Source organism: Hippocampus guttulatus, chromosome 3, assembly GCF_054856545.1.
Source record: "Hippocampus guttulatus isolate MCC_2025c chromosome 3, RoL_Hgut_1.0, whole genome shotgun sequence".
Classification (NCBI taxonomy): Eukaryota; Metazoa; Chordata; class Actinopteri; order Syngnathiformes; family Syngnathidae; genus Hippocampus; species Hippocampus guttulatus.
Genome location: NC_141263.1, coordinates 11,455,688 through 11,480,096, shown reverse-complemented (window position 1 = coordinate 11,480,096; position 24,409 = coordinate 11,455,688). Strand labels below are relative to the sequence as shown.

The 24,409-nt window shown below is 41.5% G+C and overlaps 2 protein-coding genes across 3 annotated transcripts; one reads left to right on the top strand and one right to left on the bottom strand.

Moving 5' to 3' along the window:
• Positions 1-105: 105 nt before the first annotated feature.
• Positions 106-16,734, bottom strand: usp8 (ubiquitin specific peptidase 8). 2 transcript variants are annotated; one of them, XM_086106759.1, is made up of 19 exons: positions 16,644-16,734; positions 14,829-14,996; positions 14,605-14,749; positions 13,680-13,762; positions 13,454-13,595; positions 12,965-13,007; positions 12,663-12,831; positions 12,173-12,335; positions 11,452-11,602; positions 10,779-11,050; positions 10,186-10,662; positions 9,742-9,816; positions 9,319-9,608; positions 7,643-7,864; positions 7,231-7,441; positions 5,052-5,288; positions 3,569-3,711; positions 3,352-3,484; positions 106-2,136 (listed from the first exon to the last, which is right to left on the bottom strand). In XM_086106759.1, the coding sequence occupies exons 2-19, from the start codon at positions 14,930-14,932 to the stop codon at positions 1,978-1,980; spliced, it is 3,219 nt and encodes a 1,072-aa protein (XP_085962885.1). In that variant the 5' UTR covers positions 14,933-14,996; positions 16,644-16,734; the 3' UTR covers positions 106-1,977. The 2 variants fall into 2 exon arrangements, with proteins under 2 accessions (XP_085962885.1, XP_085962883.1); XM_086106757.1 differs by having other exon boundaries at positions 3,407-3,484.
• Positions 16,735-19,185: 2,451 nt separating this feature from the next.
• On the top strand, positions 19,186-23,577 carry hdc (histidine decarboxylase). Its single transcript, XM_086106465.1, has 12 exons — positions 19,186-19,213; positions 19,282-19,454; positions 19,543-19,656; positions 20,758-20,880; positions 20,956-21,093; positions 21,166-21,309; positions 21,550-21,616; positions 21,718-21,880; positions 21,994-22,084; positions 22,158-22,256; positions 22,451-22,552; positions 22,822-23,577. The coding sequence occupies exons 1-12, from the start codon at positions 19,186-19,188 to the stop codon at positions 23,575-23,577; spliced, it is 1,998 nt and encodes a 665-aa protein (XP_085962591.1).
• Positions 23,578-24,409: the final 832 nt, after the last annotated feature.

Here is a 24,409-nt window from a genome sequence, read left to right as displayed (position 1 = left end):
AGAATTAATGAAAAACGAGTGTTAAATTTCACAATCTACAAATGTGACCTTTAAAAACAAACAAACATCATATCAACCAATAATACCAGGACTGTGTCATCTAAATGGATGTTATAATGCAGACAGTAATATTTAATGGCAAATAGCTTTCACACAAGTAATGTTATCGGGGTGGAGAAGGCCGCATCAATCAGAAGAGGTTTCTGAATCTGTGCCAATTTAAAGCATTCAACGTTGAGTATTCATGGATAAGCTATGTGGATGGATAAGCATCCTTTTGATTGCATACAGTGGAAGAGCAACAATATGCTTAATATGAACAGGCAACCATCACAGTTCCCATCTATTCTTCAATACTACACAAGTGTGAATACTCAGTCTTTTCCATCACATTAAAGAGGACCTATTACGCTCATAGCAAGCTATTCTGGGAGGCCACGAGTGTATATTTGCATGATTCACAGTTGAGAAATGATCGCTATTTATCTTGTGCTGCCACATTGTGGAAACCCATTAGTGTACTGCTGGAAAAGAATGTTAAAAGTTCTGAAGCACTAGGCGTGTCAGACAAATTCCAAGACTGGTGTCACAATACTGTAAAAGAATTTTATGCCCAAACTACATTTTCCCCCGTTCCATTTTCACAATGAAGCGCTGCATGACAGCCCAGCTTGGGGAAGAGGACGTGGGAGACCCAAAAGAAAAAGAAAAAAAATGATTATCACTAAACCAGTTCAAGAGATTAGGGAGGTTACCCCAGCGTGGTGGTTTACTTGGAAAGGAATTGTCAGATGCTTTGGGCATTGTGAGCAGCCTCCAGTCAGCACATACTGGCCAACATTTAAATGGTCTCTGATTAACCCCAAATAAAATTCAGATGATGCAGTAGGGCTTTCCTGACAATTGTTTTGCTTTCTAGCAGAAGCCAAGTTTTTGTCCTAACAGTGACTGCTATTTAGTAATGTTGAAAATTCCCACCACCTCATCTAAGGTCACATTTCCAGGTGAAGAAAATCAGCTCCAAAACACAGACGCCACCACCATACTTTATGGTCTTAGGTACGGTGTTCTTTTGATGACGACCACCTTGTGCAACCACGTGATTTCAATTGTTTCTTTTTACTTCCCCTCTCAAAAAGCTGTTTTTGAAAAAAAAAAAAAAAATCAAGGTGAAAAATTATAAGCCACACTACTCTAATGGTTCTATTTTGTTCTAATTTTTTTGCAGTCCAAAACCTGGCATCTGAACAGGAGTGTATCGGCTTTACATCAGTTCTAGTTTGGTTTTGAAGCTTGTGTGTCACCGGTCCTGGAACTTTCTTGACAGACCTTGTAATTTCCTCTTCCAGTAGCCTAAAATGACATTCTGCAACAGCATAATTCTAAAGGGTTCACATACCTTTTCTTGTAAGTGTATGATGGGGAAGATGGGGAGGAAAAAAAGCATGAGAGGTCCCCTTTGCCGGTCGTGTTAAACATCAGAAAGTGACAACTACAACCCCTAATGCAACGACCGCGGTGCAAGATCCAACAAAAATTGGTCACACAACATCTTCAATATTTACATTTGGACAAGTGCAACATCCGCTTTGTTGAATACGTACAAGCTATGTAAGTGCGAACCTGCTGTTTACACACTCGAGTGATGAGTAAGGAGTATCAAAGCAGCTGCCTGCCCTACAATGAAAACAGCGCAGGGTGGTCTTAAATCGGCATCTCTCATGGTCTCTAGAATAGATGATCAGAAATATGGGCAGCCGGCATGTTTTCACAGCTATAGGGTCCTCTAGTGGCTGAAGCATTGCACGGCGTGCCTGTGCTGCACAGTTCTCTAGTGGCATCCTTCAGCTATGAGCTCTAGGATGGACACATGCGTTCCTCCATCAGGTGGCCACAACTGCCACTTTGTAGAAGAAAAAGGGGGGGGGGGGGGAAGACAACCTTTTTAAGTGTTCTTCTTCAGGTCTCGCGGCTCCATCACAGGGTGGAGTAAAACAAAATGTAGGCGGCAGAAGATTTGACGGAGGAGGTGGAGATATCAGAAACCTCATGATCGTCAAACTTGTACCAACGCTGTTTGAAGGCATTCTTACAGTAGGCAGTGTAATGGCCACCGTCCAAACCTCCATAGTGGTTCTAGAAAATAAAAGTAAACACACACACACACACACGAATAAATTCAAGCCAAGCGTTAGCAATACTACATGATTAGTTAGCTCACAGGTGCCCAAATAAAGGTCCTCATATTGTTTACCCTCTGTGGTGAAGCCCCCGGGTCTTGGAAATAGCATTGTAACCTTTTCCAGACCGGAAATAACTTTTTTACCAAATTCCTTCTTGAATTTCTTCGGACGTGGCATTTGTTTCTTGAGATCTTGTAGCCTGCTCCGCTTTGTCTGACAGATTCTATTCACGGGATTTCTTGATTCAACAAATGTGGTGCTCGGGTGCTGCCTATGAAATTGAACTCAGCTTTCCCAAAACTGTCGTTAGTCACAGTTACTTTGTGATTTAACAAGGGGGGTCAATTACTTTTTCACATAGGGACAGGTAGTTTGGGAATTTTTTTTCTGTGCCATAAAAAATTAATTTGGCATATATCCATCCATCCATTTTCCGAACCGCTTGATCCTCACTAGGGTCGCGGGGGGTGCTGGAGCCTATCCCAGCCGTCTTCGGGCAGTAGGCGGGGGACACCCTGAATCGGTTGCCAGCCAATCGCAGGGCACACAGAGACGAACAACCATTCACGCCCACACTCACACCTAGGGACAATTTAGAGCGTCCAATCAACCTGCCATGCATGTTTTTGGAATGTGGGAGGAAACCGAAGCACCCGGAGAAAACCCACGCAGGCCGGGGAGAACATGCAAACTCCACACAGGGAGGCCGGAGCTGGAATCGAACCCGGTACCTCTGCACTGTGAAGCCGACGAGCTAACCACTGGACTACCGGGCCGCCCATTTGGCATATAGATGGTGCATTTTTTTTTCCTTGGGTAGTCTGTGTGACATTAAAATTGGTTTGATGAACTGAAACCTTTGCATGTGATACATATGCAAAGAACACAAATCAGGAAGGGGCAAATCCTATTTCAGCACTATGCACACTGACTGAAAAACAGTTTGTTATTTAAGTATGTTTTTATAAAGTTTCATACAGTCGAACAGTAGTACTGCTTTTCATATAATAAAACATTTTTGAAAAGATATGGTACTGGAAGACGTAAGTATTTTTTGGCATAGTACTTCGGGTAAAAAGATCAACACCCATTGGTATCATCAATTCGACGATTGCATTGATTGATTGCGTGACACCTGGGTGTAGCTATTCATCTGAGCTCTACTCACAGATACTCCAAAAAGATTATATCTCTTCAGGTTCTGCTTAGGTCCAATGACATACTGGGTCAGGTCCAGAGCGTCTAGAGGGAAGTCGACAGATGTCTGCAGCTTCTGTTTCCATCTGCCCTCATAGGAGAAGCTGCACCAATGAGGAGTAATGCAAAGAAAAAGTAAGTCAATGTCGTGTAATTCGCAGCAAACCGATGCACATGTCATGACGGACCGCTTCAGGTGCACCAAAAGAATTGGAGGGACCTTCCAGATCTCCAGTTTCTTGGTGGAATCTCTGTGAGATTTGCAGTGTCTGCAGAAGACCTTGTTGTTATCCGTCAGCCTCTCCTCCTTGGAGAACAGCCTCAGACAATCCTGGGATGCAGAGCAGATGTTCCACTTTTGAGCACATATTCCTTTCCTTAAGACACGTCAATTTATACAGGAAGGTTTTAACCTAACGTGTGTAAACAGTGTAGGCGCCAGCTTACTTCGAGGTGGCAGAAAGTGAGTGAGTACCACTACCAGTCAAAAGCAGTGAGAAGAGGTCTGACAGATAAATAATTTAAATAAATATATGGTTTCAACAAAATACTATAAGATATACGAATTCGAATGCTTTCAAGAACTGGGACAAGCTCCAGCTCGCCCGCGACCCTTGTGAGGATACGTGGCTTGGAAAAGAGATGGATGGATGAATGAACGCGAAAAACATTTAACTTTTTTTTTTAACACATTGTTATTTTTATATATATTTAGGACTTATCAGGGCACCAAAATATTTGCTGTTTATTATTTAGCCTCTGGGGAGTAGAACATCTCATTAAATATTTAACGTTTGACATCCCAACCAAACTGAAGGATGGAAGCCAAGTGATTTGATTAGGTATTACTACATACAGTAAATGACTCGATGGTCCAGTGATTGTAATTAAGTAAAATAGCAATGTGATTTCACCCCCATCGTTGTTCTACATGTATATCAGATTTTATAGATTGATAGCCCACATTATTTAGACATTTGGAGCAATTAACGTTACCTGCATAGTGGGACTTTTTTTCTGTTTGAGTTTGAAATGTCAGACTGAACATGAGAGGTGTCAACGTTGAATGGTATTTTTCCATTATGATCCTATCTGTTTGAATCACTAAAGTTGAGTGCATTATCAATGATAATACAAATATTCAATCACAAGGATCTGTCAGTTTTATGACACGATTGATCCAAGTGATCAAGCCACAACACATACATTCATTCATTTTAGACTAGCGATCACTTGATAATTGGGAGACCCTACCGGCCATATACATATTTGTGTTTTACAATAGTCCTGGTACCTAACATATAGTTCCACATGTACCACTGAAAGTAGATAAGGGCGCAGTCTCCACTACCATAATGCAGAGCGGGTCATGAGCGCCGAAGTTAATGCAAGCCCTCCGTTATAGAGCAAACAGGGCTAGTTACGTTAGATCAACGCGGCAAAGTACACATACAGGCTTGGATATTTATTTAATTTATACAGGAAGGTTTTAACCTGACGTGTGTTCTGCCTTCTCTGTATGTACCGGTACCAGCATTAAAACATGCACTCGTTCTGTGCGACCGGATCAAATTTTTACCAGCATACATTGAAAAAAAAAAAATGGGAGCACTTGTGAGCATATTGGCCGCACTGTCGCGTTGCCTCAAACAAATGTTAGATGTTACTGACCTGAAGTGAGCACTTGCTGGTGGAAGCCAGAGGCAGCGACAGGTACATGAAGGTCTCAAAAGTTCGAGACTTACGGTGGCATGTCTGACACTGCACGGTGGACTTGAACTGGCCCTGGAAGAGTGCCACAATGATGGACTCATTCAGCAGCTTGTGTTTGCCCCAGGCCTGGTCTGCCGCCATCTGATCATCCAGGTGGTCGTTTTCCTCTTCTTTGTAACGTTTTCTGTTATCCGCCTGACAACACAGACGGAAACACAACTGGCATGAGTAAACACGGCAACGAACATGAAGCAAAGCACTGCATTATCCACACACTGCTCCAACTCAAATTTACATATGCAAAGTTCAAAAGCTGAATACGGATTAATGATAAAACTTAAAACATACTTGAGAGGCACACTTGTATTTTACTCCTATTTAAAGTCCCAGATTCATTTGCATGCAGCCATGGTAACATGGTAACATGTAAGGGAACATATTGAATGTGGTTCAAAAAGCAATTTCCTCCAAGCAGTACAGTTTGGTTCTTTTTGATATACAGTACAGTCGTACACATTTTCCATAGGAAAAGGTCAGAACATATTTGATTTCTGATGTCTTACTGTCCCACTTAACAGCATCCTTACTGGGTTGGGTCAATTGACTGGCCGGGTAGAAAACAAAATATTTGATGTGCTGCAATGGAATGCATAAATGGAACGAGATGAGGAAAAATAATTTTAAAAAAATACCATGCATTTCAAAAAGAGGACATGCTAAACTTTGTTTGCTTACAATCATGTCAGCATGATGCTGACTTTTAATGCATTTATTACCTCTGCTATGTAGCTGAACTTTTGCAATCCTGCCTACTTCCGCTGATGAGTAAAACAAAAGTCTGATCAGGATACACCAATCGGAGCTAAACACAACTGTACCACTTGGTGGAAATGTTGCTTACACTTTGTGGAGTGGAACTGCCCCCCACCGAATAGCAGACATGTCTGAACATCATACAGAAAGATTTGATGAGACGGAAAACATGTCATGAGGAATGCACATCACCTATTATGCAATTCATCGATGTGACGCAACCTTTGAAAGAGGCAAGAGGTGCGCATACTTGCCTTCGGTGGAACCATTGGGCATGGTATGTCCTATGGTGCACCAAAGAATTTTCTAAACAGTGGTTCTAAAAGTGTGGCGACACCACTAGTGGTAATCAAAAGAATCACTGTCGACCTTAAGTAGAGTTTAGTTGTACAGTCGGCTATGTTAAATTAGCAAATGATGTTTACGTAACCATGCAGTTGTGCAAGTCTGTTATACTCTGCACTGGACACTAAGTATGGTAAGCTTCCAAACTTTGAACAGTCTGCCTTTTATGCAACTCAGTCATCCTGGTTCAGGCTTACTGTCACATAAGTTTGCAGTAACATTAAGTCTATGAGGAAAATTGATCAGCACAACATCCCACAAATAATGCACAATGTAAAACTAGGTATGTATGATTTTTTTTTTTTTAAGTGCGCTGCAGTGAGACCACAGTGAGCTGTAATTTGGCAAGGAAAGACTGTATTTAACTTTTAAGATCAATACATTTATTGCAATCATTATTCAAGCAGAGTTTCTTTATTTTCATGTTGTGTTAAAGTTTAAACTGCACATGTTAAGGTGCATCATAAAATTGAATATACTGAATAACAATACAATAACATACAATACAATAACAATAACAAAACCCGTGTCTCATTTCTAACACTTATGTCAAGTATGCTAGTGTGTTTTATTGTTGGTCATGACAGTGGCACATGGAGAGCCACGTATTATTTTGAGTAACACTTGTTACAAAGTTTAAGAACCACAATATGTACAGTACATCTGTCGCCCCCACATGTAAATGCACATGAAACTGATAAAGGAGATCAGCTGATGCAAGCAATGAAGTCTCGGGTCGACATGCACAGACGTTCCGATGAGCATCAGACCAGACAGATGTTACGAGAGCAACAGGTACACATCCACTCACACACACATACAATTTACTTACTCTCTAATTTGCCATCAAAATGAAACCCAGTGAAAAAAAAAAGAAAAAAAATACATGTAATGTTTTCAAAAATGTCAGTCTGCATGACAGAATTTTTGCTGAAAGCTGGAGTCCCCGTGCTTGCTCTGTATCGAGTGTGCATGTTACCTTATTGAGGTCCTCATGGAGGCCGTCCATGAGAAAGAGCAGCAACTCTTGGGAGTCCTGCTGGTCATAGCCAGCAAATTGATCATTGATCTTTCCGATGGTGATCTTAAAGTCTCGTGGACTGATACACCTGTACAGCCCGGCCCACAGCGCCTTCATGATCACGCCAAATTCCTCCGCCACTTCCCCTTTATGGCCAAGAATGTTGCTCCTGCCCAGAGGACAAGAGAAGAGGCATTCCTTTTGTCAATCCAAAGACGAAAGAATAGAGAACGGATTTAGTTGTCTCTGGATCTAAACTCTTCATTTGAACAAATATGTTTCGGCGACGGTCTAAAATGTTGAAGAGTAGAAACTGTTGAAGTGTCTGTAGATGTAATGTTTCTCCACAGAGTGAACTTGAACCACACACCTGTTGATATCTTCCAGGTAGTAATTATTGTTGAAGTACTCTGCCATGGCGGGTGTGTTGCACAGACACTGCAAGATGGAATTCATGTAGCAAGTGTTGCCAAGATTGCGAAGGCCAGTCAAACTCGCACCCATGCCTCCAAAAGCTGGATTCAAATTGCGGATTTTGGCTGCTGAAGGTCGTGCAAGCTCCACTTTAGAATACACTTTAACACTGGGAGGTCTGATGAAAGAACAAAAAAGAGGGGGGAAACTTATTACCACAAATTTGGAAACTAGAACATTTTACAAGGCATCCCAAAAGTCACGTCCTTTTCTCAATTCTGTTCTCAGCTTTCTCTCGGACAGACATGAGGCCATCAGCTTTTGACAGCTCAGGGTGGTGTTTCCGATCCGGCGAGATGGGAGCACATTGCAGGGGGGTATGTGAAAAGAGTCAATAATTTAATTGCCAAGATGACAAGTTAACATTTACAGTCATTTCGTGGAGCCGTCAGTAAAATGTATATTATGCATGTGAGCGATACAAATTGTTTCCCTGGGTAGACAAGTGTTTTGTTCACGTTTAAATGCCTATTTCCAGGGGACTTACATAGTGAGTTCCAGCTTTTTGTAGTAAATGTTATTGGAATAACAAAGGCCTGTTTGTTATTTATTTTTATTTGGTATTTTTCAATTATTTTTTTTTTAAATCATTTTATTTTCCAGGCAACATAATTAGTTTTAGTTGAAAAGAAGTTAATTCCTGACAAATGTTACAATTAAGGAGTTGGTATAAAATCATTTGTGTTGCATTCTACTTTAATTTCAGAAGCGTAATGGCTATCACACTGTTCCAACAATTTACACGATTATGATCTGTTCTGAATAAACCAGGCAACATTAAGGCTTGTTAAAACCACCGCTGATGAACACACGCAACTTCTAATGCAAGCTTTTGTGCAAAGCCAGCGAAACTTATCAGAAGGGATGCACCGGAACTCAGGGTTCACAAATGCTCAATTCAGCTGATGTTCATGAGTGTAAAAAAAGATGCACTTGTATCAATTTTTAGCTATAGAGCATCATAATCTTCCCCTTGAAGAGGCTTTTTGTATAAGGATGTGCTTTGGAATTTCAGTGTTTTCATCAGTGGTTTGTGGTTAGTGAAGCACACGTCCTGTTTCGAAAAACTTGCTGCGGGCACCCGGAATCATACCACATGTTGGAACAGTGTGATGGCCATAATTCAAACAGTCCTTGAAGTGCAGTTGAGGACAGAAAAACTTGTTGCCAGGCAGCAATTTAGCAACGCTGCTCTAATCTCTGATTGACACCTAAAATGAAATAGAGAGAGTTACCTTTTTGGGACACCTTCCATTAGAAGTTGAATATTAAACATTTGCTTCGTGCCATGAATTCTGCTCCTTAAGGCCATAATTCACCCGAAGGTGTTTCATTTATTCAAAGGATTTTGACCCCCCCCCCCCCCCCCAAAAAAAATGCTGTATTCAACATTGTAAGGGGTGTTGAAGAGCTTTCCACAAGTTATCATTGGGTAAGCTGGATTGACAGCTTTCAGAGATATCACACACTCCAGTTTGTGTTTTTGCCATGTAACCTACCAACCAAACATGTACCCACATGACCGGGATTATCTTTTGTTCTGGAGTATCAGTAAACATCCGAGTGCCTTACTTGGTTTCTCTATTGAAGGTGGGTATTGTAGGAGCAGCCACTGGGGCAGAGCTCTTCTTCTGGGCCTCCTCTCTTAGGTCCTGGCTGATGTCTGGGGATGAGTAGGAGCGTTTTAATTTGGACTGTTCCCGCTCCTGCTCTTTCTTTACATTGGAAGGTGGGACTACTGGTTGCGGCCGTTTCTGCTCCACTGCTGGTGCCGTTGGAACAGTCACCTCAGGCGGGTATAGGTGGACACGGTTGGTTGGGGAATGGTAATATCGGAAGGTTCCAGTCACAGTGTCAAGGAACTAGGAGAAGGTTGACATTACAAAGGGTAAACCTTTGGACATGAAACAGGGATTCATAAATGCGATACATGTACCGGTATACATATTTCAGGTTTTGGTCTGTCATAGTGTCATGTATTCAAAAGTGAGGTACCTTCATCCAACCAACTGGCAGACCAGGGACACTCCTTCCCATTTCCTCACTTCGAGCTCTTGTCAGTGGCTCCCTCTGTGGAATACATATACTGTACTGACTAAACTTTAAATAGATGAGAGTAATTCTAGTGGAATAAGGTGGCTATTTAGAAAACCAAATAGCCACCATTAGTTCTGTAGACTTAAGATGCGCTCATTTTTTCTTTGAGTAAAGTAATGCGGGTGACCAAAGTTCTAGAGGTGACTTGTGAATACGCAAAATGCACAAATTTAATGAAGTGTAATCAGTTGATTATGGGGTTGGGCGACACCTTTTAGTTGCCCCTAAATTTCAACTCTACAAAACAAATCTCAACATCCAATTTCAAGGCAACAGTTTCACATTCCATTTTCACTTTCAGCAGAAGCAATGGTCTGAGCGTCATTGATGTGGACAACCTACCTTTACTTCGCTGATGATAAGATTAGGGGCAGGCGAGTCGAGAGACATACTCTTTGAGGGTGCTTCAGGGATCTGTTCTCTTCCCTTGCAGCCATGGTTCTCTTTGTCTTCCTCTTCCTCTGCCTTCTGTCTCTCTAGTCTTTTTTTGTCTTGATGTCCTTTGTCCTCTTCGTCCTTCTTTTTCTTATCACTCTGTTCCTTTACTTGCCTTTCTTTCAGCTCCTTCCTCCGCCTGTCCTCTTCTAGCAAACACTCTTGAATGCGTTTCTCCTTTTCTTGCCTGGCTTTCTCCATCGACGCCACTGCCTCCAAGTGTATCTGACTTTGTTCTTCTTCGGACAAAGTAGTGGCGAAGGCTGGTTTGGCTGAGCGGTCGGGGACATATGGAGTGTTCTTGCTGGATTCTTGGTCTGGTCCATTTAGGCTCGCTTTAGGCTCGTCTGAGAGGCGGCTGGGTGGCTTCTTGGTGCGGTCAAACTGAGACAGGACAGTACAAAGGGTAAAAAGAAAGAAGGAGCGTAGGAGGTAGGACAATCAAGTTCCGTTGCAGTTTCCTGATACTTCAAGATGATCAGTCTACAGTTGAGTCATACCTGTGGGAGGGCCTTAGATGAGGAAGAGGGATGGTTGGACGTGTCTATCACTGGTCCTTTCTTACTCACTTCCAGCTTCGAGAAAAGAGCATCAACGGTGTCTGTCATTCTCTCTGTGCTCACGGGTGGCGTGGCCGGCCGGGGTTCAGTTGGAGCAACTCCATTCATGAGTGGGGGAGCAGAGGGTTCTACAGACTCGGGTTGAATCTCAGGTTCTGGCTGAGGTGGTGCTGAAGGTTTTATTTCCGTGAGGGATGGGTAACTTAGGTTTACTGGAGAAAAATACAAATTAATACACCATAGAATCAAACTCCATGAACACACATTTACTACAAATATTTAAACTAGACTCACTAGTCATTTTATGAGGTACAACAGCAAAACATACGAAACTACAAAGACCTAAACATTATTAGCTCGGTAAAGGCAGCATTTTTTTAATGCAGCTCTAAAAATGAATCTTAACAGGCAGCGTAGGGGTACCTAATGTTATGGTCAGTGACTAAAACCAAACTAAAATGGTGAACAGTTTGACATGTGCAATAAAATGTTTGGAGAAGGTCAAATTAAATTCACCTGTATAGGTCATTTTAGGTTGATCCTGAAATTTCAACCATAAGCCCAAAAATCGCTAGCTTTTTGCGCATAGTGTAGTGTAAGCGATGATACTCACACTGAGACACGGAGGCATTCCCACTGTTGATGTTGTGCCGAGGGGAGCGGACTTTTGCATTGGTTGTGTACATTGGGTAATATAGCAACCAGCTCTCATAGCCCCCCTCCAGCACCAGTGGCTCACTGCGCAAGATGGTCATACTGTCCCACTGTGGAGTATCCAAATTATTTATGAGTAAATTAGTAAATACAAGTGTTCCCTCGCGACGTTGCAGTTCGTTGATTACGGCTTCACTATCATGGGTTTTCCTTTGTGATCATAACCTCGTCTTTTGCAGTTTTACCTAGCTATTTTGCGGGGTTTCTTGCAATTGTTTTTCCTTCTAAGTTGGACCAGACAAAAAAATATATTATTATATTTTTTTCCCTTTGGAGGAATTTGTTTTACAAAAAACAAGACCATTAACATAAGTTTGGATGCATTTGAAAATCTGCTCTCAGCGCACTGCTTCACTCAGACCGTTCAGAAACTCCAGATTTTATCCAAGCGTCCCCCCAAAAATACAGAACCCAGAGCAGGCAGTACAAGGAATGTAAATTGTTGCTTTTCAGAAATTAATGGAGGCGGCGGCGGACACTCTGCCTCGGACAGCACATGAGAACAAAACATCTGCTTAATACCTATTTTAAAGAGCTTTTTTCTTAGAATGATTTACCTTAACCAGAATCCCAGGTCACATTGTATATTCCTTTACATCCAAAGTCATGAACATAATTACCTTGTAGAGAGCATCTTTGAGGCTCTGCAATGTCATGCCCATGGTCAGATCAGTCACGGAGTTAAACCAGTCCAACAGGACTAAATAGTCCACGGATCCCCTCCTTTTCCACTGCTCTTTCGACTCCTCAGGGAGATTTTCTTCAATTTCATTCACAGTGATTCTAAAAAAAATCAAAACAGTCCAGTATTGATGATTCACATCAAAACATTGAAAAGTGGGGGGAGAAAACATAAGGCAGTTATTGAAGGGGCAAAAAAAAAAAATCACGTCACATTTTTTTGGACTGGACATACAGAGGAACCCCCACTTTGCAAGGGACAGGGACCAACTCCTGCTAGGAATCGTGAAATTCTACAAATAATTGATGTCCCGTAAAAGGGGATGTCAACTCAAAAATGTTCTTGACAATATTATATTCTATGCGGCCACACTAGTTTATGACAGGACTTTCACTACAATTAGGTGATGTATTCCTCTTGTATCATACCCTGGACGGATGGCATCTTCGGGTATGCTGATGCAGGCCTGAGATGGGACCTGAATGTGAGACTCAACAAAGTCTCTCTGGCTTCGAGCATCCATGACAATTGTAGTAATCATTTGGTCTTCCATCATGTGGTAAAGTTTCTCGGCTGTGATTCCACCCACCACCGCAGCTGCAATCAGGTCAAGTTATTTAAGTGACACGCAGCATAAAGAATGCAGACAATCCCGAATTACCACATGCCATAGGATAGACCATGTCTACTGTATCTAACATTTTGTGAAGCATTTTTGTCCCCGGCTTACTTTTTGAAGAGGTATTCTTCATGTCGTTCACTTCTCCTTTTACCTGACATAGTCAAAAAGAAATAAATGGGAAAAGTGTGTAAATGTCCTATTTCAAGTGAGACAACTCAGTAACTACGAGATGCAACCGTAAACCTCAGAATGAATTCAATAGCATTGGTATATTATATGAAATTGGATTTAGTAAAGCATCCTGCCAATCATTTACAATTTAGAGTGGGAATGCAGTCACAGAACAGATTAAAATCAAAATTAGTAGTGAACGTACCACTCTCTTAGCCACATAGCACTCAGTGTGATTTAGTGCTTTTTACACCCTACCAACTACACAAACACATTATTGGAGACAGCACTGGCCTCATGTTAGCAATTCAAATGTATATTTAAAATCTGTTACAACTATTCTTTGACATTACTCTCGGAAAGAAGAGTTCTTCTATCAATCTAATTTAAACTTCTATCGCATAAAACAGTCGAGAAGTGCTATACCTTATTACTGTCCTTGTTTACCGTTGAGGATTTGGGAGAGCTTTGATTGTCATCTTTCTCCGTCTCCATTTCCTGCGCCCTTTTTTTCTCTTCTTCTCTGTCCTTCTCTTCCAGATTTTTCCTTACCTCAACTTCCTCATACCTTTCAAAATGTTCACAGTTTAAATGAGATCTTTTTTTTTTTAAAGAATATATTTCCACTTAACATTCCCAATAACGTTCTGACCTGAGTTTGAGGCTTTCAGCGAGTATCTCGGCTTCTTCGATGGCTTTCTTCACATTGTTTGGCCCAAGCATGGTCAGGTACTCCTGCAGACATTGGAGTCATTACAAATGTGTTTTACAACTTTTCTCCAATGAATACGTATCATACATTGCTCACAAAAAGAAAAATAGGGTTATTTGGCTTTTGGGTGAAATTCATGGAAACCGTAAATGCTCCCTGGCCCATGCAACACCTGTTCCTGGTGATGTAGTCAGGTACGCTTGCGGATGCTCTGGCATGCAGACCACGCTGATGTGAACAGTTTCAATGGTCTGACGAGACACTTGGGTGCCTCTCATATCCCTTAAACGTGCCTGGAGTTGAGTGGCATTCATCATCCGGTTTCTCTGGGCATTGTTCACAATAAAGTGGTCCTCAGCATGGGATATGGACAAAGGACGTCCACTTCTACATCTTTCTGTGACTCTTCCAGTCTCTCGGTATCTCTGTTGGAACCTGCTGATAACATTCTGTTACACAAGAAGCTCAGTGGCCACTTCCGTCTGAGGACATCCTGTTTGAAGCATCACAATGCCAAGGTACTGTTGATCTATTATTAGGTGTCATCTTGGTTTCATGATCCAACCAGGACATTTATTGGTCGATTCAAGAATCAAACACCTGTTGTGAATTTTGCAGTTAAGATCTTAAGTTAGAGAACAGCAACTTGTGCAAAAAGTACTGAAACATTTAACAGTTCGACATGTGCATTCAAAAGCTTAGAGAAAGGCCACATAAAGTTCACCTGTAAATGTTGGAATGCATTTTCGGAGCATCCTGAAATTTCACCCGGAAGCCAAATATCCCTAACTTTTTGTGTGTATATGAAACACATTTGTTTAAAAAAAACAAAACATTGTGGGGGAGGGTTGGGGCGTCACCATACCGACTGCTGCTTGAAGTCTGGTCTTGCCTTGACAATTTTATATACTGTTAGATACTTCATGTAAAGCACATAAGCTCTCTCCTCATCTCTGTCCAGACGACTCTCCTCTGCCGCCTGGAAGATTTTGCAGGCACTCTGAACATAGCTGCAGCAAAGTAACATTGTGTTTGAATATTGTCAATTTGTTAAGCTGTATCAGCTGTACATAAATTATCAACACATACTTTTTTGTGCTTATCTTGTCTTGCTTAACTTCAGTTTTTTTATTGAGGTCACCGAGCGATGTGCACAAATAGAGGTCCTTGGCACCGGTGGACACCACAGGCATCTTGGCGGCTGTGTTCACTCAGACCTCACAGTTAATCAGGGCACTTCACACACTTCAACCATACCTGAGAACAACAAAACAGCTAATAAATATACAATATATCACTAATGGGGGAAGTACAGAGTCGTTTTTAACTCTACTTAAATAGATTTTTAAGGTATTTGTACTTGCGCTTAGATTTCTGATTACTTTTCACTTTTGCAGTCCGCAAGACTTTGATTAAGTTTTGTTCATGGAGACTGACTGTGAAATGAGAAGGATTGAAAATTCTGGATCTCTTGAATGCCAATGAGAAGGAAGGGAGAATGGCTCTTCTCTTCCTCCTTGGGGAATATGACCACAGGTTGAGACACCAGTTGAGACCACCAACAGTCCGCTGGTGGAACAGCATAAGGATTGTGACATTTTGGTCGTTCAGAGGAGGCACTGCAGAGGTTTTTACAACTGACTTTGTAAAGATTCGATTTTTTTTAAATGTAAAGGAATACCTTATTGTTATTATTATTATTATTTTTACCATTTGTTGTTGTTTTTTTTGTATAGCTTCTTGTTCCAGCCGTGTAAAAGTACTCTACAAGTAACTGTAAGAGTACTTTTACCACCCGGTGTTATAGGTGAAGCAAGCTAAAATCAGTAACTTCAATCGCATTTATTTCAAATATTAACCTGATCAACCCTATTTTTTTTGTACTTTTCTGTCATGCTAGAGATTGAACTTGTTAAAACACCCATGCATTGGACAAGGCGACCTAGAATATGGTGGTGTGTGCCGTCACAAGAAATCTAAAAGACCTTTCATATTTTCAATCAATCACGAACACATCAGTTACATCCATGATAGTGGCTTTGACAGCCCTGCCAACGAGCATAAGGTCCATGTACTAGTATGTATTTATCACATGTAGGTGCACACTAGATTACTAATAGGCCACCTTACATGTTACTAGTGAGGCAAAACAGTAGTAGTTCAGCTCTGTGTGCTACTATTACTACTTGTGAGACATAGAATTCTAGTCAATATCTAGTGTTTCAGTAGTAGTAGTAGTAATAGTAGTAGCGTCCAGTTGTCAACTAGTGAACACTTTTGCCTCACTAGTAACTAGTAACTCTTACAAGGATACCAACGGTGTCCTACTAGTCTGTCGAAATCTCATACAGTCGGGGAAGTAGTTGTGGGAAAAGAAACTTGTTCCGCTAGTGCACTAAATTGTCTTCCTAGTGAAGACCCAGATCGTACTAGTACATGGACCTTGAGCTGTATATCTAATCGATTCTATATACAGTAGAACATGTTTTAACTAGATTTTGTTGTGGTAGGACTTGACGCAACAAATAAATGGGGATTAGCCCTGGCTCGACTCTGTATCTTTATGTATACAAAGTAAAAACGAAATTCACGTTAAAGCGGTTATTTAATGCGTGACGCGAGAAAGAACAGGTTTGCTGCAAGCGGCGTGAAACGACGACCGAGCTTTGCTTTCAACGCTTCAAAGTTAGCTAACCAGCTAGCTTTAGCTACGTTGTTTATCCAGCTAAACTGTCCGCTCGCGCAGTTAGAAGATAGCAGCTAATGTCAGCTACTTAAGACTCGACTCGGCACGGACACTTGCCAAGTAACCGTACAGAAGCATGATTCCCTAGAACTTCTAATTCAGAGGAGACCACGTGCAAACATTGTGACTATTTGCTGTTTTTTCGGGAAACACTGTACCTCTTTTGATGGTTTATTTTACACGGGCTACTTTTTGTCAGCTGATTCCTGAGTCCTTGTTTGTCTTCTTCGTCAACAACGATTGGTGGGCGGGGCCACTTTTCAAGCTGCACTGCCACCTAAAGGAGATATTGTTCCCTTCGTAATTTACCGGTATTTAAACAGACTTGAACATACTAAAATACAATTTTAAGATTGTTTCTGTTGTCACACTCTCGCTGTCGAGAAATTTCAGACTCTTGAGGTAATGAATTTTGTTCCGAATCAGAGACAACGCATGCTTGCTAGTAGTTCTCAACTTGCGATTTTTTTTTTCAACTGAGTACCTTCAAACCGGCGCAAAATATTTTTAGATGCAGGGGGAAAAAAGTCTTGAAACAGAGTACAGTGTCATTAGTGCCATTTTGGAACTCAATTTGTAATAGTATCTCTAGATCTATTTGGAAATAATTTTGCTGCTGCAAATTGGGAATTTCTCCATTGTGAGACAAATAAACTGTTTATCTTATCTTATTTTATCAACAAATAAATACATACAGGCATACATACATACATACATACCGGTACATACATATATACTGTACATTCATAAAATACTTGTGTTTATGCTTCAGTAAGGATCTGTGTCACTCTTGTTGGCAGGGAGGCACCTGCTGTGATCAAGCTCTCTGGCTCAAAATAAGAAAGTACAGGTATATGTGCAGATGACAGTATTTTGTTGAGGCATTATAAACGCACAGTTTCTCCCTTCCCACACACTTTTATTACAAAGAACAGCCTTTTTAAAGTATTCCTTAGGGCCCATTCTCACTTTCTGGCTGTCAGTAAATAGGAGCCAATTGTATAACATCACTTGGAAGAAACCAACAGAAGACTCTCGAGAACACGGTTCTCTTAAGAAGCAACATGTGTTTGCTTCAATTGGGAATATCTTACTTCTCCAAGTCTGTTCTGACATCAAACACAGTTGACTTTGCCTCTCTCTTTTCTCTACGGATGACACCGGGCAGTTGGACAGCATAAAGCAAGCTTTGGTGAAGGATGTTTCCGGAAGTCCACAATCATCCCTACTATTTACATTAAAACATATTTTAAAAATCCAAGACGTTTTTCAGAATACTTGGGGCTCTTGCTTATCAGAACGGAGATAACCAATCCATGATTCGCCATAATGACCTTTCAGGGATACCTCATTAGGATACATTTCATTCAAAATCTCTTGGCTCCAGCGTTAAACAGTCTTTCTGATTTTTTGTATGTTTTCTTTGTATGACAGCCAGTGTAATAAAAATATAGAAGTTCTAGGTTTTTCATAATAATAAAAAAAACAACAACAAAAAAAAACGACTGCTCTAAGAAGCATTTTCACTTTGAAGTCACAAGGGGGCACATGGAGCCGAGATTGGACAATTGCGTAAATGAAAGCTTTCATCAGGCTTTCAGACATGAGGGCTCAAGTGGAGGACAATGGTTGCATTGTGCTCTGCTCCAACATATTGTGAGCCGAAGGTTTAATGTATTTTGTGTCACTCACAATAGACATTCACAGACATTCAGCCTTCAATGAGATTAAAAATCTGCAATATGTGTATTGATTAGATTTATACGCTTACATGCTGCACACATGCAGGTCAACAAAATCAGTAATCGTGCATGTTTTTGGAATGTGGGAGGAAATCAGAATACCCGGAGAAAACCCACACAGGCATGGGGAGAACATGCAAACGCCATACAGGAAGGCCGGAGACGGAATCAAACCCTACATTTATTATCGGCATTTGTCTCATTTCTTTGTTTTGAATACAATTGTGGCTAGTCTGAAGTTTAAGGAAAGTTTAGAGTGGCTTCAGTGGTTTTAATCCTCTTCCGTGTACCACTCGTTATCACTTGTGTTGTTGAATTTGGCTTGACAAGATGTTGTGTAGCTCCAGGAGTCAACTGCCTATTATTACTCTGCTTCTGGAAACCCTGAGGCATGATTGGATATCCTTGACATCCAGCTTGAGATCCATGTACAGTACTAGGACACCCTTTGTCTTCACCAATAAGACAATTTAGTGAATTAGTAAAATGACTAGTGCACATTATTAGAGGGACTGTAACATATTTTTGCGTGTTGAAATTTTCAGGTTTAACATGTAATTTGTTTTTAATATGATCTATCACAGATTTTTACCAATCCAAGTTCGGTCTGCAATATAACTGTAAGCTATTACTATTAGTTATTTTCACCTGCTCTACACAATCCATTGTGTTCTGTTAAATACTATATAGATCAACAAAATGAGTAGACCAGTACAGCAATACTGTTTCATAAAGATCGACTACTCAAGAGAGGTTTCGGTTAACATTTTGAATAAAATTGGAGTCCGTGACTGACATCATGAAAGAACATTTGTTCTGTTTCAAATGCGTCATTGGTTTAGGGCGTGCTCCTGCCAATAATGGCTATATAGATGGGAGGTGATCCCGACTACTCCACACAGGCAGCTTCACTGCAGCATCATAACAAACCACTCAAGAGCCGCCGGCACAAATAAATATGCAGGCTGAGGAATACAACCGCAGAGGTAATGACAAGTCACACTTTGTCAATACTCTACTGTCTATCCAATCGCTAAATCTTTTCCCTAATTAGGTAAGGAGTTGGTGGACTACATCACAAAATATTTGGGCTCCATCCGGGAGAGAAGAGTGATTCCAGATGTAAAGCCAGGCTACATGAGGGAACTTCTACCAGACACGGCACCCACAGAGCCCGAAGATTGGGAGAAAATCTTTGGTGACATTGAGAAGGTTATCATGCCGGGAGTAAGTTTTGATGCCCTCAACATGTCATCTAATTCATTTGGAATTCATGCATGTGATAAACCCAGGATTGTTTTGACACGTTGTGCAGGTGGTTCACTGGCAGAGTCCTCACATGCACGCCTACTACCCCAGTCTGACATCATGGCCCTCAATGCTGGGGGACATGCTGGCTGATGCCATCAACTGTGTTGGCTTCACATGGGTGAGGCAAGAAAAAAAAGAAAGACCCCTCATTTTAGGGTCATTCTAGAATTGGAGGTCTATTTAGATCACCAATGTTATCGGCTTTAAAGAAAAACACATCCATCATTCTATCCACCCATCCATCCATGCATCCATTTTCTATTCCGCTTATTCTCACAAGTGTCGCGGGCATGCTGTGGAGCCGATCACTGCTGTCTTTGGGCTGTAGGCGAGGGCAGGGCACACATAGAAGAACAACCATTCACCCTCACATCCACATTGCGGGAGAATTTTGAGTGCCTAATCAATCTGCCATGCTGTTTTTGGATTATGTACTTGCGATATCATGCATAAAAGTCAAACATTCGCAATGATGGCTTGAATGTACCAACGTCAGTTTCAATATTTCGTTTCAATATATTCAAGGGTTTAGTTGAGACAATCAACAGGGACAAATTGTTGTAAACTGCTATTAACACTTATGAATAGCCACTACTTAGCAAACAGGGGATCCACACAAAACCATGAATCAAGGTTATCACACATACAACATTTAACCTGCAAAACAAAGAATAAATGCGCTGTTTTGTTAAAGTGACCAGAAATGGAAAATAAATAAAGGGACTGAAGAATGACATGAAAAGGGAAAAGAAAACAAGATGTGACCGTCGATATCAAATTGAAAAAGAGGGTAAATTTCCTGTTCCTGTAAAATGTATAGTATCTCTCCCAGCGCACGAATGCATCAACCCATTGTGCTGATAAGGCGATGAGAACTCACTCAGAAAACGAGTGGAAGAAAGGGTGGCTGAGTATGAGTCCATTTGAAACATCACCGTTTTACGATTCTCCCGTGACTGAACGTCCATTCACGCTACAGGCGCAGACACGAAATTAAAAATAGAAGAGGCGGCGTAATTTAGGTGTTGTCAGGGTCAGAGCAATTAGCTTGATAATGTCATTGTCAAAAAGCCTGCTTCCTCAAGATGGTTAAAAAGTAGTTCAGGGTTGCGTGTATGTTGAGTGACTCAACTTCAGAGCATAATTACAGAAGATGGGACAGAAATTGTCTGGTTAAAGTGCATGAAATCTGTGGTGTTGCCTTTTATTTTTTGCATAGGCCTCTAGTCCTGCATGCACAGAGTTGGAAATCACTGTGATGGACTGGCTTTGTAAAGCTTTAGGACTTCCCCAATTCTTCCTCCATTATCACAGTGAGAGCCGGGGAGGAGGTATCATCCAGGTAGACTACAACTACACATCTTTTCACATTGTGAGGCGTCCCCAAGTGACAGGTTGTTGTGTTGACACCGACTAGAGCACCGTCAGCGAAAGCACACTAGTGGCTCTTCTGGCAGCCAGGAAAGACAAAATTCTGCAACTGCGGGCCGATTTGGACCACGACATGGATGACTCTGTCCTGAATTCAACACTGGTGGCTTATGCTTCAGATCAGGTCAGTACTTGGATAGTAAACCCACTGTTTTCAATAACAATCCGAGACAGTGATGTTTTACTGTGTCCACAGGCGCACTCCTCAGTGGAGAAAGCGGGTCAGATCTCTCTCGTGAAGATCCGCTTCCTTCCCACAGATGAGCATCTGTCTCTGAGAGGGGAGATATTGAAACAGGCGATACAAGAGGACAGGAGCAGGGGACTGGTCCCTTTTCTGGTAATGAAGCACGGCTTTGCTAGTACAATAGTTGGATCGCACTGAATACAGATATCAGACTGTAGATTTTGAGTTGCTGCCCTCCTCATCTGCGAAGGCTTTCAAGATTAAAATGTGCAGTCGTGATGTCAACACTACAGGATAGTAGTACATGACATTTGCTCCTTCATTTTGATTTATCTAATTGACTTGCATCATTATCATACATTCACGCTCGAATTGACTCTATATTTTCCTCAGCTATGTGCCACTTTGGGAACCACAGGGGTGTGCGCCTTTGACACTCTCTCGGAATTGGGACCAGTGTGTACGTCTTCGTAGTCATCCTCCGGCATTCTTTGATCATGATTTTTGTACAATCAAACAACATGTGCTGCTTATGTTTGTTTGATTTGGAACATTTTACAGGTGCAGAAGAGGGACTATGGCTCCATGTGGATGCTGCGTATGCTGGGTCAGCCTACTTCTGTCCAGAGCTACGCTGGTCCCTTGAAGGCATTGAATTTGCACATTCGTTTGTCTTCAACCCATCAAAATGGATGATGGTCCATTTCGACTGCACGGCTTTTTGGTGACTATATTTCATCCGGACTGAATTCATTATTTGTTTAAAGAATCTTATGAGACACAATAGTCTGTAAATTGTGTCTCCTAATCCTAAATTTATTGCATGTTTGGGTCAAGGGTCAAGGACAAACTCCAACTCCAACAGACGTTCAGTGTCGACCCCGTTTATCTCAGACACGAAAACTCGCAAGCAGCCACAGACTTCATGGTATGACCGCTTTATGAACAATTACATTCAGGTCTCGTGGTGCTCAGTTTTGTCTGTTATTTTATTTGCGCAGCACTGGCAGATTCCACTCAGTCGTCGTTTCCGCTCTCTCAAGCTCTGGTTCGTCTTGCGTTCATTTGGACTGAAAAATCTCCAGGGACATATCAGACACGTATGCTGAAGTTAATGTTTTCCACATGATTAAAGAGCAATAGCATGGGCAAGATAAAACTGACTTTTTCTCAGTGAACTCTGACTCACAAATGCTCTTGTCAATGAAAAATCCTACAGACACACCAGTCTTGATGAAGCATTTCATTGTGTCTCCACTGGTTTTGAATGGCAAACTTTTTTTCCCCCTCTCAGGGTATTGAGATGGCAAAGCTCCTGGAGTCTCTGATAAGAAGTAACCCAAACTTTGAGGTTCCTGCAAAGAGATACCTCGGCCTGGTTGTTTTCTGTCTGAAGGTAGGGAGTTCCACTTTGGGATTAAAGCAGCAATCTATAAACATGAAGAGCTAAATTAAGCCCTCTCTGTGGAGCACCATGTTCTCGAAAGGCTAATGATTATTTAGATGTACCAACTTCCAGGGCGTACCTTGTTCAAAGGTAAGTCAATGTGTTCTTTTTATCACCAACAGGTGAAGGACAGCGTGATTATGATCTGAAACCTTGGACAAAATGAATCTGTTTTGTTAAATTATTTGCAACCCTGCTGTTTTGCATTTGTCTTGTAGAAAGGTAATGCTTCAACCCAGGAGCTGCTGAGGAGGCTGACACGCTCTGGTGCCATGTACCTCATTCCTGCTGACATTCACACCAAACGCATCATTCGATTCACGGTGACGTCACAGCACACCACAACCGATGACATCCGCAGAGACTGGAGCATTATCTCCAAAATTGCTTCCAATCTCCTCGCTGACACACGAGCTCTTGATAGTTCGAAGACGTTAGGAGACAATGCGAAAGGAGATGGAGATAACAGCGTTGTCAGGCCACAGGAGACTGAAGAGACTGCCCCAAGGATGGACAAGGCCCAAGTGGAGCTTTGGATTGACAAGGCTTGGAATCAGTCCAGGAGACCCATGCGCTCTTTGAGCTGCAATAGTGAGCCTCTGCCATACAGCTATCTCGGTCCAAGAACTGGCTACGCCTTTGAAATAAAGCTGAGCCCTCAAGATGAAGTGGTCTCGCCAACGTTAGCAACAACTGGGGGCGGCCCCACAGCAAAGATGGCGGAGTTGCCTTCTAAGATTGTCGGAAAGCAAATCATGAAAAAGCTGACAAAGGTCAACAGTGTTCCAAGTTTTCGCAATCAGTGGGCGCAGGGTGGTCACCACCAGCTATGCTGTTCTCTAAACGTCTCTCAGGCGCCAAAACATTTGATCTCCACCTGCAGGAGAATTAACTGTATGCCGTCTTCACCCATTACCCACACAGCTGTCTCTCCTACATCCATGGAAACTACTGCGGGTCCCAAACTCCTGTAAATGTGGTTTAGTGAGTTAGGGAACTAATTCGCAAAGTGGGGTTTGCAGGCTCCCTCTAGTGGTGTGATAAAGGCTCACTTAATTAAATGTTCAAACTGTGTATCGTAATACAATGGCTTCAGCTTTTTTTGTTTTTGTTTTAATCCAATACATTTTTTCATGGTCAATTCAGTTGTATCTAACTTTATAAAGTACAATGTTTGCATTCAACATTTTGGGAACTCTTTTCAAACATTTAATAAGGCATCATTTCTTATGTGTAATACATTTTAATTGAATTATTATTCAAATAGTCTATAATTTTCCTAAATTTAAGTCCAGCGTTAAAAGTCCCTGTGAAGGGAAACTAATTATGTCTTGTAAATTTGACACAACACAGAGAAGAGTGTTATTAATGACCTTGCCAAATTTAAATGATTAAATATTCACCAAATATATATATAATGGGGTTGCAAAATTGCGAAAATTCAACTTGATTGGCCCATTCTCCAATGCTGTGACCGTGCCCACTGATTGCCACGGAAACCACACCCCACTCAACTCTTCTACCACCTAACACCATTTCTACAACCTGGAAAAATGGATGCTACTTCATCAACGAGGTTTCTCACGTCTACACATGACGACATGCTTGAGCCATTAAAATATAACTGCTTCATACCGTCAGTGGCTGGTATATATATTCTACTGTGTCGTCGCGTGGCTTTTCCACACCAAAACAGTGCGCTCTCCAGCTACCACACAAGCTCAATGCCCTTGTTCACACGCTAGCTATCAAGTCAGATTTATAGGCCTAGCTAGCCACTGCAAGTCACATTTTTGCTAATCAGTA

Bases quoted from the DNA above. Each gene is read 5' to 3' on its own strand.
- usp8 (XM_086106757.1), bottom strand. From the start codon at position 14,932: ATGCCTGTGGTGTCCACCGGTGCCAAGGACCTCTATTTGTGCACATCG. The intron at 14,750-14,828 runs GTATGTGTTGAT...ACTTTGCTGCAG, and splicing joins GACAAGATAAGCACAAAAAA to CTATGTTCAGAGTGCCTGCA. The intron at 12,832-12,964 runs GTAAGCCGGGGA...ACCTGATTGCAG, and splicing joins GAAGAATACCTCTTCAAAAA to CTGCGGTGGTGGGTGGAATC.
- hdc (XM_086106465.1), top strand. From the start codon at position 19,186: ATGCAGGCTGAGGAATACAACCGCAGAG. The intron at 19,214-19,281 runs GTAATGACAAGT...TTCCCTAATTAG, and splicing joins TGAGGAATACAACCGCAGAG to GTAAGGAGTTGGTGGACTAC. The intron at 21,310-21,549 runs GTAATGAAGCAC...TATTTTCCTCAG, and splicing joins GGGGACTGGTCCCTTTTCTG to CTATGTGCCACTTTGGGAAC.